The sequence below is a fragment of the Strigops habroptila genome, chromosome 5 (genome assembly GCF_004027225.2).
Source record: "Strigops habroptila isolate Jane chromosome 5, bStrHab1.2.pri, whole genome shotgun sequence".
NCBI lineage: Eukaryota > Metazoa > Chordata > Aves > Psittaciformes > Psittacidae > Strigops > Strigops habroptila.
This window is the reverse complement of record NC_044281.2, coordinates 29,413,084-29,428,408: the sequence shown is the minus strand read 5'-3', so window position 1 is coordinate 29,428,408 and position 15,325 is coordinate 29,413,084. Positions and strand designations below refer to the sequence as shown.

At 38.5% G+C, this 15,325-nt stretch overlaps 2 protein-coding genes across 8 annotated transcripts; one reads left to right on the top strand and one right to left on the bottom strand.

Moving 5' to 3' along the window:
• Positions 1 to 938: 938 nt before the first annotated feature.
• Positions 939 to 5,632, bottom strand: EXOSC3 (exosome component 3). 2 transcript variants are annotated; one of them, XM_030485664.1, is made up of 4 exons: positions 5,290 to 5,632; positions 5,035 to 5,184; positions 4,006 to 4,157; positions 939 to 2,569 (listed from the first exon to the last, which is right to left on the bottom strand). In XM_030485664.1, exons 1-4 carry the CDS (start codon positions 5,548 to 5,550, stop codon positions 2,368 to 2,370), a joined length of 765 nt encoding a protein of 254 aa, XP_030341524.1. In that variant the 5' UTR covers positions 5,551 to 5,632; the 3' UTR covers positions 939 to 2,367. The 2 variants fall into 2 exon arrangements, with proteins under 2 accessions (XP_030341524.1, XP_030341523.1); XM_030485663.1 differs by having other exon boundaries at positions 5,035 to 5,583.
• A 574-nt stretch (positions 5,633 to 6,206) lies between these two features.
• On the top strand, positions 6,207 to 14,999 carry DYDC1 (DPY30 domain containing 1). Of its 6 annotated transcripts, none has more exons than XM_030485669.1 (7): positions 6,207 to 6,841; positions 7,873 to 8,025; positions 8,121 to 8,243; positions 10,283 to 10,357; positions 11,288 to 11,380; positions 11,983 to 12,025; positions 12,840 to 14,999. In XM_030485669.1, exons 2-7 carry the CDS (start codon positions 7,873 to 7,875, stop codon positions 12,956 to 12,958), a joined length of 606 nt encoding a protein of 201 aa, XP_030341529.1. In that variant the 5' UTR covers positions 6,207 to 6,841; the 3' UTR covers positions 12,959 to 14,999. The 6 variants fall into 6 exon arrangements, with proteins under 6 accessions (XP_030341529.1, XP_030341530.1, XP_030341533.1 ...); XM_030485670.1 differs by having other exon boundaries at positions 7,870 to 8,025; XM_030485671.1 differs by lacking the exon at positions 6,207 to 6,841 and adding an exon at positions 7,070 to 7,089.
• Positions 15,000 to 15,325: the final 326 nt, after the last annotated feature.

Below are 15,325 nucleotides of genomic sequence, written 5' to 3'. Positions count from 1 at the left end.
ACTAAACCAAACAACCCCAGTATTTCCTTATTTTAGTAATGTGTTTAAATGTATTTGCTTTCAAGCATTTTCTCCACACATTTTGCTCACATCCGCTTGCCATTTTTGCCACTGTATAAATTGTCAAACTTAAGTGTAGAGCATATTTAAAATGATTGCATATGGGGTAAAACAAATACTTTGTGCATACACCATTTTGTTAAATTAACAAGCAGCATAATTTTAATGCATTTTGTTTCCTGCTCTTGATTTAACTAAAGTTGTATTTGGGTGATAAGCTGTTGACAGCAGGACAGATTAATGGGTAGTGTGAAATAGGGCACTTGTGACGTTGAAAACTTTCGAGGTCACCATTTGCTATGCTGTGCTACCAAAACAGCATTTTTAAATCTGGGATTGTTCATGTATCTTGCAGGTTAGGCTTAAAATTCAGACTTTTGGCAGGGAAAGGTTGCTTAGACCAGTAAAAGGGGGAGTGGTAGGGCTAAGTGCATTTCAAGCCACAACTCTTCAGGAAATGAACCATGTCATTCCCCATTCCTGTGGTTTTACTATTATGATCCAAGAACATTCACAGAAAACAAAGTTAGCACCCTGAGATGATTTGGCAAGTACTTTCCTGCTTATGCCAGCTACTGTTCTAATAACGGACAACCTGCAGGGGCTCTGGTTAGCTGAAGTTGAAAAAAAGATCTCTGGAGAAGAACAGAGCTAGTGAAATCCTTATTAAATTACAGCTTTTCATGTGTAGTAAGACGGAGATTATAGGCCTAAAAGATTTATGGGATATGAAAGTAACTTCAGCTGGGAGAAAACAGGTGAAAAAAAGATGACTAAACATGAGCAATACCCTAAATACTAAATAGGGAGGCCAGTGAAACCCAGGAAGAAGTCTGAATTGCAGCCATTAGATTCACATGGAAACCATGAGAGTTGTGTTTTTGTCAGGGGAAGCCCTAGGTAAGTGTTATTAAAGATGACTCAGAGGAGTGGCTCTCAATTGAAGTAATTTCTAAATGAGAGAGATGCCAAAGAAAACCATAGCATCAAATACCACAGGCTGAACTTCGGATGAAATGCAGAATAAATAGGAATGATACTGTTTCCACCTGGAATTAATATGGTATTCAGGCTTATTCTAACTAGCCCTTTTTCCCTTATTTCTCGTAACTATTGCTATCAAACTATTCAGCTTGTTAAGAACTACAAAACATCATAGATCTAAAAAAATGCTTAAACAGCTCCAATGCAGTTCATTGGGTACACAGTCAAACTTTTCTCCCACATGAAGCAGGCATCAATAATTCCCCTTCCATTACTCCATGGTTCTCTTTCTCTCAAAAGAACAGTAGCAAACTACTCACATACTAAACCAGACCGGCAGCTTATCTTCCCTAGGACAGCAGTTCCACTACATGCATGTGAGGAAATACTACACAATGAAGTCCAATATAGCACTTTTTTTTTTTTTAATGCTGATTTTGTTAAACATGAAGCAAAGCTATACGGAATCTTCATGCTGTATCTAGAAGAAAATACATCTGAAGTATCTAAAATTGAGAAATACGTGGCTATTGCTGCAGCGGCCTTTACCTAACCTCTAGTTAAAAACCTCTTATGAAAAAAAATGCAAGTGATTTCAAATAGCAGCTGTTAAGTATATTTCTCACCTTCAGTGAGCCATCAAGCATCCTGAATTTTCATCCTGAAGTTATGTCCTATGAAGGTAAGTCCCAATCATTATTTCCTCAATACTACTAACCAGGTTATTTTTAGGGAAAGTGGTAAGGTCACTGTGACCATATGTTGAGTCTTACCTGATCATTTCCCTTATCCACCCTATGATTATTTTATGCTACACCCTGTAATTATTTTCTGTTATTCTCTGTGTTTCTAATCCCACATTTTGTGAAATATTAAATAATCACTTATTGCACTGTATAAACAGAGTACCTGACCAGAATGAATGACCTGCAGGATACTTTCTACTATCTCAAGTCAGCATGTATTGTTTGAAGTGTTAATAATGACTAAAAAAGCAAATATATGCATGTTACCAACTGACCATTTTTCTTACAGAAGATCTAAGTGATTACACCTCTAAACTCACAGCTACTGGACCCTTTAAAGACTGTCTCCCCATCTGTCAAGAAATTCATAAACATAAGCAGGGCTTCATAATCACAGAAGTGACTAAAATCAAAGTTCCTAAACAAGGCACAAACAAGCTGAGTGGATAAAGAAGGGAACTGAAGAACAACAACAAAGTCTAGTACTTCATTTAAAAAATGGCTTTTAATATAAATCTGAATATAAAAATAACCAATACACCCTACGGTCATCTCAAATCCTGAAGGCTTTCTTTTATCAATTCCCTGACAATTTGGCAAGCGCTTGTTTTCTCTGTTCTGCAGTCATATACTCACAGGCTTCCAAAATATTTATTATAATTAAAGTCTGTTGAACTGTTCTTGCTTTTACCCATATTCTTCCATTCATTCCCAGCACCAGCTCAAATGGGTACAATTGTGACAACTCTTGAATTATTTCAGATTTGGGAGCCAAGAGTCTGTAAACAAGATTAAAAAAGTCAGAGGAACAAATGCTCATATTTGATACAGACCACATTATTATCAGTAACTAAACTGCAGTACTGGTGTTATGTGAGCTATTAAAGCAACACACCAAAAGGTAAGATGAACAAGTCACATATATGCATCCAGAATAGCAATACAGCATCAGATTTTTCATTTTGCTCTCACCTAAAATATATACACCTAAAAAAACCCAGCTTTTGTGATTTTTTTCATAATTAGATTCAGAAGTAATACCTGATAATTTAAAGTGAATTCATACTTTTATTACAATTCTATGATTTAATAAATCTAAAACTTACTGTTTGACAAAGTGACATTTTTAAAGTGCTGCTATTTATAAATTTAACACCAGAGTCAAAGATCTATCTTTCAAAAGATAGCTTCCCTTCTCCTTCAGGAGACAATATTAGCAGTAAACATACAATATTTTAGTTTTATTAGGTGAGAGAATACTGAAAAATAAAAGCATCAAGAATATTGTAATACACCTAGGATTAAATCAAGATCCAACAGGCTTTCTCAAAGAAGAAACATTACCATTTGTAACATACTGTTATTTCTTTACTTGCATGCAGATGAGATTTGGAAGACACACAGAATGGCTGAAAAAATATGTGTGGAAATTCACATTGACTTCTGAAGGGACATGTAAACCAGACAAATCATTACGTTAAAAATCCAGGTATGAAATAGCTGCTCTGCACCTCCAGACTGCTTTTCCAAAGGACAACAAAACAAAATAAAAAAACGCACCCAAAAGCAACAATGCTTAACTATCATTTAACCATATAATCTGGCATTCTTTGACAGTGACAAAAATCTTGTATTTACATCAGCATACATAACTCCAAAGTTCATGATACATTCAAAAGCTTCTGAAATGGTCCCACCTTTTTTTTTTTTTTTTTTAATCTGTATCAGTATTTCAAAGCAATTTATTTTTCTTGGGAAGTCAGAAAATAGTATGTACCGATGTGGAAAGACCTCTTTAATCACTTGTCAGCCAAACATACATCCCCCACTATCCCCATTAAGCAGATAAAGGACAGTAGGCATTCACAGTTTTTAAAGCCCAAGGTAGTAGGTACATACCTGAAGCGCTAGCTTGAATGTCTGATTTCCCCAAGTCACTTGTTTTGTTTTCCATGCTGCCTTGGCAACCAAGTCACTTTTTTTTAAGCAGGTCATAGCACACCATATTGAAGAACGTCTAAACCTCTTAAGTGGGGAAATAAATCCTCCTTCTAGGCCAATATCCATACCCTATTCAGTAAAACTGTATAAATGCACTAAAACAATTACACACTCTGATTGCTGAATTGTCCACACTGCTCAGAGAAAATAGTTGCACGAATCCTACCCACCATAGTACATGTTACAGTGACTACTTACTTTCCTTAATACTTACTTTCTTATTAGACCTAAGGAAACTTTAAACAGGAAGCCATCTTGTCCAATTATTCCCATTCCACTTGATCTTCCACTGCTGTCTATACAGACCATCTCTGGTTCCATGTCTTTATTTGCTACAACGAACTGACCATAAATAAGATCTCCCACCTAAACAAAGCAGTGTCAAAAAGCAAAAGTAGTAGAGAAGATCATACTGCACATTTGTAAGAAATACTCAGTTGATTGAGATCCTCTCACAAGCCACAAAATAGCTTTAAAATACTGGTGACAAAAAAATAAACTGGTATAATAGGAATTTTCATTTTCTCCATCTAAAGGTGGCATCCTCTAGGAACAATTATCTTTTATCATTACTGGTACTGGAAACATAAAAAAAATACAGAACTTTATTTCACGAAATATTCCTTTTTTTAAAGGCCAAACATTAATTCCTTTTTCTTCAGACTTTAAGGGTATTAGAAGTCTATGCAACCTGCTCTTGTGGTCATTTATCAGGATGACGACGATGACAACAGCCAAAAAAAAAATAATCTCACTAACCTATTTTGGTTTTCTTTACAGTCCATTTTTACATTCTGGTGATGGTCTTTCAGTTGAATGCAGAAGCTATGGAATGCACATGCCACAGGACTGTTTATAGCAGTGTTGTGAGAAACTTTTCTACCAGTACTGGATGGTGCAAAAGCTTGTTTTAAACCCCTAACTCCGGAGTTCCCCCTCAGATGCACATTACTCATGAATTGCATCTGCTGCTGGCAATATTATGGGAAAGTTAAAATCTAAGGAGTGAAAAAACTTGCCATCTGCCAGATATCAAACCACACTAAGTTAGATGATCTCTAAGAAACCTCAGAAAGCCCACAGCCCAATCGTGCACAGAGCAAAAATCACTGCAAATAAATGCGCACTCCTCCTTTTAGATGCGGCTTATAAAACGTTTTACTAAGGAAAAACATGAAACCAGAACAGAAGCACCACTAAGGGACATCGCTAGAGCGTTACGCCAACAAACAAGAGCAATAACCTGCACGTTCGGCCTGTTCCTCTTCGTGGCGCCTTCAAAGGCCAAGTAGGACAGAGACGCCTGCTCGCTCCCACCGACGTCCAGCTTAAACACGTCCCCCGCTTTGGCAGTCACTATTCCTATTACGTGGTCGCCTTTGATCGGAACATACTGCAAACGCGGTTGGTGGACAAACGGGTAAGGCAAGCACGGACAAGACGGGGCCTCCTCCCTGTCCCCCCCCTCCGCACACAGCGGGTCCCACCGCGCCCCTACCCGCTTCTGCTGCGAGTCCACCCAGTAGGCGCCGCCGCCCGCCGGTCGGTGCCGCAGCAGGCCGCACTTGGTCACCAGTAGCCCGGCGTCGCACCGCCGCAGGCCCGGCCCGCAGAGCAGCCGAGCCGGCGGGGCCGCGCCGCCGCCCAGCCGCAGCCGCCCCCCGTCCTCGTCGGGGTGCGCAGGGAGGAGCAGCACGTCCCCGGGCAGCACTACCTGCCCCACGCACTCCTCGGCGGCCACACCGCGGCCCGCCGCCATCGCCGCGCAGGTGTAGAACAGTGGCCCCCGCGCAAGCGCAGAACAACCGCCGCCATTGCCGCGCAGGCGCGGGGGGCGCCGGGGCGGGGCGGCCGCGCTGAGGGGGGACCGCTCCTCGGAGGCGAGGAAGCGGCGACGCTCCTATGGCAGCGGTGCACCTCTACCGGCCGCTGTTGAAAGGGCAGCCGCAGCCCGGCGTGTGGTTTCCCCTCAGCCTCGGGGGTAAAGGCGGCGGCGCCTTTGCTACCCTGTGAAAGGCGTTCACAGAGCGCCAGCGACATCATCCGGCCAGAACAGTGGTGTCCGCTTCTGGCGCACGTTTTGTATCTGCTCCGTGTTACACAGAAAACACCGAAGCCAGCTTCTTACATTTCAGAAGCCGGCTTCATCAGCCGAGTGCTTCATTACTCCGATGCGGTCTTTCATTCTGGAAATAATTTTTCAGTCTATCATCAATGCTAGGGAAAGACCAAGATAACGTCAGCGCAGTTAAACTTCAGAACTACGAACACGGAATTAATCCATTAATCCAGGGTTTTTAAGTACCTAATTAAAAGTTGCCAGTAAAACAGACAGCTGGCCAAACCTGAGGTGAGTGGCAGCCAAGAGGTTTCTCAGGAAGGAAAAACGATCACTCTGCTTTAACGCTGGGCGTTTGACTTGGGGCTTGATGATTTTAAAGGCCTTCTACAACCTAGTTGATGCTATGATTCTAAACTTCGAGCACGGGAAATCCCAGCTTCATTTAAAAGCATGCCTTGTGCTTAGTTACAAATTCCTTATTCATTGTTCGCTCGGGTTCCTTACGTTAAAATTCCGATATCATTTTCTTCCTTTTTACCTACGTGTGTTCATTTATTTATACATGATTCCGTCTCTAAGCCGGTCAGGATCTGTAGTTCCCAGTTCATCGCGCCCAGGGCTGTCTGAAGATGTCTTTCATTTTAGTGGGAGCCCCTTCTGTTACGGAAGGAAACCGTTTATGAGGAGACGGCGTTAAACACGTTTGCAATTGCTTTGTCCCTAGGAAGACCCCAGGGAGCGGCAGCGGTCGCCCCGTGCCGACGGTCCCGCTGCGCCGCCCGCCGGCGGCTCGCGTCCCGGTACCGAGAAGGACGCGGCTGCCCCGCGACTGCCCCCACGCCCGGCACCGCCCCGCTGCGCCCTCCCGCCAATCGGCTACGCGGAGGTCGCGGTGCGCCGCCGAGCAGTGTTGCTTAGCAACCCGGCGCGTCGTGGCGCGCCCGGCGCTGTGGTGGTCGTGCCGGCGTCGGAGCAGCCCAGAGACCGGGTAAGAGCGGGTCGCGCTGCGCGGCAGGGCTGCCGTCCTGAGGCTGCGTTCGGAAGCTAATGTCGGGGAGCTGCGGGAGCGGGGCTGCTGAGGGAAGGCGAGGGGGGGGAAGCGGGAGGCGGCTGCAGCGAAGGCCAGATAATTACCCTAGCGGCAGCGCCGAGCCTCACGGCGCCAGAGGCAGGGAGGCGGCAGCAGTGGGACCTAACAGAGTCCACGGAGCACCGGGCGAGAGAATAACATGCTAGGTCCGCTCTGGAAATCCCAACAGCGCTTAAATGGAGCTTAAATGGAGCCGGGGCAAAGGGTGCGGGTGGAGGTTTCAGGTGAAAGGGGTCGGGACAACTGAGGTTGTCTCCACCTTAGGAGACAGTGGAAACGTGAAGGGTCAGAGAGGTTTTGTATCCACACCACTTCATGTGAGGTGGTGGATTCACTCTTCTTGACAGCTAATGAAGGGTATTTCAGTATTGCAGAACTCGAATTACTTATGTGTTTACTGTCACAGTGCCAGTAAAGCCTTGTGTGTGTACAGGTTTATGTCTTTCATAACTGTATAGAGTGATTGCTTAAGGCCCTGGTCTTGTATGCATATCCTAAAGATAGCTTTGTTAGCTCAAACTAAAATCTATCCTTAATCATTCACAGAACTACTTTGCTGTACTTCGGATATCTGTGTAGTAGTTTTCTGCTGTGCCTGTGCCTTATGCCCTGCTGTGGTTTTGATTTTTTTTTTTTTTCTATCATACTGACCTAAAATGATCAGCATATTTCCAAGCAGTTTCTGAATTATGTGTGCCTAAACAGTAAGGGGGATTTTGAGCACTTTTTTTCCCGCAGTGCTGGTATAACTGATCTATCACTGGAGCTTTTAAGAACTAAATCAATATTAAATTTACATTACTTCAGTTAATTGCTAGGTTAGTAAAAAGAGTAATGTCATATTCAGTATTTGGTGCTTGAGGCAATAATTCATAAAAACCCTAATTTAACTCTGACATAGATGGCTAATGTCTTGATGTTATTAGTAGATGCGAATGGAGTCTCAGTATCTGAAGAGGTGCCTGGGAAGTTGCTTGAGAAAGGGATTGGCAGAGGTTGCAGAACGTCGGCCAGCGGATCCAATAGAATATCTGGCACACTGGATTTACAATTATAGAAGAGTCTTAGATGAAGAAAAAAAGGTGGATCCATCTTGGTCAAAAAATAATCATGATAATATAATTGATGCTATTTAATATCTATTTTTTCAATTGATTCTGTGTTACCTCTGAAATAGATAATGTTGGAGAGGATTGAGCTGGAACAGGAACGGGAGGCGGCCCTGGTAGAACTCGAAATGTTACAAAAAATGAAGGAAGAAGAACTAATGATCCAGCAGAAACTTGAAGCACAACGTCAGGTTAATAATACTTAATAATCAATAATTATAAATAGTATATGATGATGTGGCATCTTGTAGCTCTGTGTACTTCTAATCTGTATAATGATTTGAATAGAAGGTAGCATAAAAGAAGTGTTTTGAACTCACTTTTCTAAATAATAACTGGAATGATTAGTCAGCACACGGGAAGGAAAACTTGCATACTGTGTGGTAAAATGTAAAAGATCCCAAACACTTACATGAGAAGTAACTTAAAATAAGAAGACCTGGCTTCTGTAATTAATTATGAACAAGAGCTGGTGCAAATAAAATTAGAAATCATTGCAAAAATTTTTGACAGGCCTGCTAGGAGGTGTGGGAATGATAACCAATCATTGTCTGAAGTTACTTCAGTGTAATATCAGTAATGGAAACAAAAGTAATGAGAAAGTATACACAATTATAGAGACCCGAAAATGGTTGGGAATCAATGATGTGTAACAGCTTCAGTGTTGCTATGGTAACATTGATGTTACCTGCCTGGATTGTTTTACATGACTGACTTTCAGGATGCTAAAATCAGGAGGGTAATTTCAAATCCTCTTAAGCCCAGTTCTAGTGCAAGATGTATTTATTCTATTTCACTTGCACTTTTAAAATTTGGAATTTACTAATTCTCAGACTTAAAGTTAGGTGCCTAAGGATTTGTTGTGGTTTAAACCCAGCCAGTAACCAAGTACCACACAGCTGCTTGCCCTCTCCCACATCTCCCATTTTCCTCCTTCCTGGGAGGGATGGGGAGGAGAATATAAAACTAAAAGGGGAAAGGAAAAAAAAAAAAAAAAACAAACAATATACATAGGTTATGCCCAGTACAATTGCTCACCAGCTGCCAACCGATACCCAGCCTGACCTAAGCAGTGATCGGTGCCTTCCAGGTGACTCCCCCCAGTTTACATACTGGGCATGACGTGCTGGGGTATGGAATACCCCTTTGGTTAGTTTAGGCCAGGTGTCCTGCCTCTGCTCCCTCCTGGCTTCTTGTGCCCCTCCTCACTGGCAGAGCATGAGAGACTGAAAAGTTCTTGATCAGGGTAAGTGCTATTTGGCAACAACTAAAACGTTGGTGTGTTATCAGCATTGTTCTTGGACTAAAGCAGAAACACAGCACTGCACCAGCTACTAGGAAGAAAATAAACTTTATCCCAGCTGAAACCAGGATAGGATTCATGAGTCATATAAAATAGCAAATGGAAACAAGAATATGAGATTCTGTCTAGAGATAATTCACAGGGAATCAATTAAATTATTTCATGTAAACTATAGAAAAGATGTTGAATTATTCAATATTCACATTAGACACATTTTTTAACCTAACACAATTTTGGCTGTAGTACTCAGAGTATTCATGTACTCGGGCATGTTTTGATTATATCTAACAAAAAGGAATGTGAAAACTAGTTACCACAATATGACTATATTTGTGGTAACTGCTCACAAAATGCTGCAGCAAACAGTATTCTCTAGGCCCTAGTGTTGTTGAATGCGAGCGCTTAGATTATGCATTAATTTTTGATGCAGTAGAACTTAATGTCACAAAGAATAAACACTTTGTATTAGATATTTCTGATTGGAAATATTAAAGGTTGCTGCTGAAGATGATTAATGTCTTTCTAAAGTTTTCTATAGATCTGATTTTATGTGGCTTCATCTGTCTGTGCTAGGTATTATATGAAGTATCAAAGAATTTAATTCAAAGTATAGGAGATAATGAGTATAGACTGATAAAGAGCATGTGGAACGAAACAGTATCTTAAGTGTGCACGCTAGCTTCAGTTGTCTATTTCTTTTTCCTCTTGATAGTAAAGCCTTTCTATCCATGGAAGTCTAAAACCTGTGAAAGTGTTGAGTCAGATGGTACTGGAAGGATTTTATGTTATTAACACTGCAGTTATGTTTTATGCTTCCTTTTTATTTTATTTAAGATTTCATTTGTGAAATACATTGTAAGCAATGGGGTGGGCAAGATGAATGTGGGTTTTTTCCCCTTCTAATTACCTTTCTTAAACTGACTGCAGGCTCAGCTGGAACAAGAACGTAAGGAGTTGGAACTGCAGAATGAAGAAGGCAAAATGCAACAGGAAGATCAAGAGGTTTAAGTCAAAGCTTAGCCAGTTGTTTGAAAATACTGTTAATCAGCTGCCTTTTCCAGATGCAGGCATTAAATCCGAAACACAATGCAGCAACCCATGGGTGTTGAACTGACACATAATTAAAAAAAAAATTGAAAATGACGGAAGAATTTCTAACACCTTTCTTCCACTCTGGGTTTTATACTTGCATTTTTGTCTGTTCTATTAGGTTTATTTAGCTTATATTCAGAGCAGAGCATAAATTTATTGCAGGTCAACTTAGTTGATGCTTTCACATTCCTTGAGAAATATGAGAAAGTATTATAATTTAACTATGTCTACTTCAAGTGTTTAGACAATAATGTTATACAGTGTGTCAGCCCGAAGTCCATTTGCTGTACCTGGAAAAGGATCTGTGGTTTGGAATTGGAATGCTGCTTGATTCTGAGATCCTCCTGGTGCATAAGAATTTATACTAACAGAAGAATGTGTTTACAGATATCCGTGAAAATGCATGGTCTTTTAATGCCATTTCAGTAAAAACATACACTGATAATTGGCCTGTTTATCTCATTAAAGCTTTTAAATGTGAATATGTCTTAAATTTACATGGAGCACATCATATTTTAGAGATATGTACGTTTTTAGAGCACTCTGTTAAAATACTGACAGAACATAACTGTAGGAAGATGACAATATAAAAGTGACAGAAAAAATGAATATGTAGAAATTTAAACCAAAATTCCTGTTATTTAAATAAGTCTGATAAAAATTGGCTTAACAAGCATGCAAAGAACATATTCACATACTAACATATTTCTGTAGCATTCATCTAGGTATTGTCTTTATATTAATACATAGTGTCATTAAAACACATCTGAAATATTCTCTATAGATAATTATTCATGACATGGAATACTTTTAACTGAAAACTGGTTTTTGTTGCCACAGGAAAATGATGAAAAGATGATAGCTGAACTTACAGATAGAGCTGGAGTGCCTAATTTGACCAGCGTTGAGGAGCTAGATGAGAACAAGCTTGAGGTAAGTGTTTAGAAAGAAAAGGGAGTTTATAAACAATTGGTTCTTGCAGATTTGCTTTTCTGTGCTGACATACCAAAGGTTGAAACTGTTGAAGTTTAGACTGTACTGGTTCTCTCCTGTGGTTTTGAAGGATGGTATTTGGGCCACAACCTCCAAACTTCCCATAGCCTCTTCTCTGGTACAAGTTAAACTATTCTGAAAGACTGTGGTATTGGCTAAGTCCTCAAGATTTAAAATGCCTTTTTGTATTCAGATATATTACAAATGAAAGTATGAATATAATCAGAGGAGGCAGCCTTCCTTTTCCATGTGAACAGATAATCATATACAATATGTACTAAATCACAAAAGATAAGTTGGTTTTGAGTGATTGAAGTTATTGATATTTTTCTGGTTGGTGTTAAGTATATTTTTGTGCAGCAGAATGCACTCTTGTGCATTTGACATACAACACCAGATACTAAGGACACACAGTGCTCACTAAAGCTAGGACCTGCTCAGAATCAGTTGATTTGAGCCCTGTGCCAACATGAATGTTGAACATTTTCAGTACTACATCTATGACTCTATATTGTGATCCTTGCATGTCTTCTATGTCCCAGGTATTCAGTGGTTATAAAGACGTTGATGTCTGTATTCCAAGCGGTGAGACTTGAGATTTTGATATACTACTTTTAGAACATCATTATCAGAACCCTTTTTCCTTTATTAATAATTTAATTAATAATCCTTAATAATTTGCTCACGTAATTTCTGGTACCAGTAGTGTAATTCTAGCTCAAGATTTATCTTGTGATATTAATATGCTCTATGTTTAGGGTTACTTTAATAACAGCCTGTTTTATACATGTTCTGTAAGTATATTTGTGAACATATTTATGACTATTCTTAGGGTCAGGTTTTCACAGGTGTTTGGTTTGGTTTTTTTTCACTAAGCTAAATCAGATCTTATATAGCCCAAATTTTTATATTTTTCTGATAGTTACATATTAAATAGTATTCTTGAGGCTTCAGGCATATTCTCTTCTTAAATAAGTGAATTTCAATACCAGAAGCTGCTACTTATATGTGCCATCTTCCAAGTTTTCATGCCCAAAGTCGTTTAAATTTGGATTACATTGGCCTTTGGTGATGTTATTTCAGGTTTTACAGTGATATATTTGTTGAATTAAACTACAAATTAAAAGCAGATCAATACAATTAAAATGTGTAGACTTGTACTATTGAAACTATACTGCTCTCAGAATCATAATACTTCATCCAGACTCACTGGATTTTATAATAAAAGTCTGGTGATAAACTTCATTGTATTTCACTGAATGGAAGAATACATAATTATATTGATAAATACGGACTTATCTGTTATGTGGATTGTTTCTTTTTATTTTTTCCTCATTTTTACTTTTAGAAAGTTCAGTTGATGCTGGCAACTGATAGAATTTCTTTTTTTGTTTGTTAGAGCACAACAGAAGCAGAACAAGAAAGTTCTCAACCTATCTGAAAGCAGTAAATGTATTTTCTACTCATTGCTTCCTGATCCTGAGGTGCAATATGTTAATTTATGTATTTTATATATAGAACTGATTTACATACCTGTTTTGGTTTCTGTGCTTTCTTGGTGTTTGTATAAAGTCTATTAATTCTGGCATGTAATGCTTTGTTTTTGTTCTTAAACCACTGTAGCTAGTCTGGCTGACTCAGGAAGAAAACTGCAATTGAAATGAAAGCAGTATATATATTTTCTACTTATTGCCCATTGATTCTTGAAGTGTAACTGTAATAATTATAGATACAATTAACATGTCAAGATTATTTTGGAGTAGAGGCTACAATATCATAATTTCAATCAATACTGAAAGAACAACAGGTTGTTGAAAAAGGATTTTCCAAGAATTTGAATGGTTTCTGATAGAAAGAGGAAAGGCTCTGCAGATTAGAAAATAGAGAGAGAATTCTGCACATCAAACTAGATGCAAAAATCAAATCAGAAGATTTCCTAATTTATCTGAAAGAGATAAATTGAACTCTGACTCAGTAAATAGATACACTAAAAGATCTTGTCTGTCTTAGAAATCATGAGGTGCTTTTTGTAACACTGTTTGCTTTAAGCGTCATAATAACCTTTCCTGGTTATTGTGTGATATTAGGTGAGCTGCAAGCATATCAATTTTGATTACTCAAGTCTTAAAATAATCTTTTTTTTTGCATTTGTCTTGAATTTGTAAATCAATAAATTACATCAGTATTGTTTTTACTAAATAACCATTATTAGTTCTCAAAGCTTCACTTGTAAAAAAAAATAATTTATATGAATAAATTTCTGCAATCACTGATATCCTGGTAGAGATTATCAAGAATGTTCCATATCTGTTCATTATAAATGAAAAAGACAGCAGCATTAAGAAATCACACGCTTCTTGGCTAAAATGTGCCTTTACAGCTTAGTGTCTTCTAATAATACAGGTTAGTTGGACAATTAACATTAAGTCATTGCCAGTAGTGTATAAAGAAAATACTCTTCATTACAAATTCACTGCTGTATAGTTAGTGCACTCACTGCATTCTTCAGTTTTGGGATGAAAGAGATTCTGAGGATACTTTCACTTTCCTTTGTTTGTATTACAGCTAGCTTTAAGGGGTTTGCTCTTTGGCAAACTGTTAAAAATATCTATATACCCAACATGCAAAGGTCAATCATGTAATAAATATTTTTCTGCTCTAAATAACTTGTTCTGTTCATGTAGCTCATACTAGGCATAATCCTGTCAATTTTTAAAAGGTAAGCACTATTGATTTCTAAAATAATAATATGTTATTTTTCCCTTAAAAATAATAAAGCTCATTAAATCCTGTTGCCTTCTCTATTGCCATTTTGCTTTTTGGATGCCATTAATGTCTTATATGAACATCCTTAAAATCAAAAGAGGAAAATATCACTTTCCAGGTATAAATACTTAGAAATGTTTCTGTAACTTTTCAAGTAATGACAAATGGAACTACTTTCATGACTAGGTGGTCAGGCTTTCCATCTACATTTGTTCTGCATTGGTATAGGTTTCCAATTTCTATGACAGTCAAGAACCTTTTCTGTGGAATAAATATGCTGTTAGGGTTGATATTCCAGTAAATGGATTTTTTTTGGTTTTGATTATATTTGTTAGTAATTGTTAAAATAGTATCATTTTAAGACCACATTTTAAGGCACTACAGTTGTAATTACACCTATTAACACTGTATGCACGGCAGCTTCTTGGGCCAATCTCAACGGTAGGGCGTAAGTAGGTTAATAGGTGAAGTTTCTCTTTTGAGCCAGTATGTGTAACTGAATCTTGTTATTTAGATTAAAATTTTCAAAAATTGCTAAGTAACCATGTTGATTTCCATTTTCTGTCCAATCATGTTGACTGTGAAAATTTCAGCCTTCATACAGCCTTCATATTTAATTAGGAAATACATTCAAGTTGTAAGACAGTATTTTAAAACATGCTAGTAAATAATTCTAATTGCCATTTTCAATGTGTGGCTTTCATTTGTATCTTTGTTTGATTTTATTGTGTGTCCACTAGAGTGCATCCTAAATAAACACACTGGTGGCTTCATCAGTTGTAACCCATGAAAACGACAACTTTTGTTCATCATTTTCTTTCAGCTTATTTTTAACCACGACTTTTTCTTTGTGATCCTGCCATTCGTATTCCTTTTCTAGATAGGAATTAAATTTTTACATGGAAACTTTTATCAGAAAATTGCTTAGTAAGCATCAAAATAAAATGGTAGATTCCAATTTCCCTATTCCTTTGCTGTTGTTTTATATACAGAAGACATAAATTGTTCAAATGTTATTTATAGGATTTCCCATTTTTTCAGGATTTGATGTGCATAGACCTGGTGCGTTGAACACTTTCTATAGCTTTATAGAAATTCTTATGTTGCATGTGGGACCAA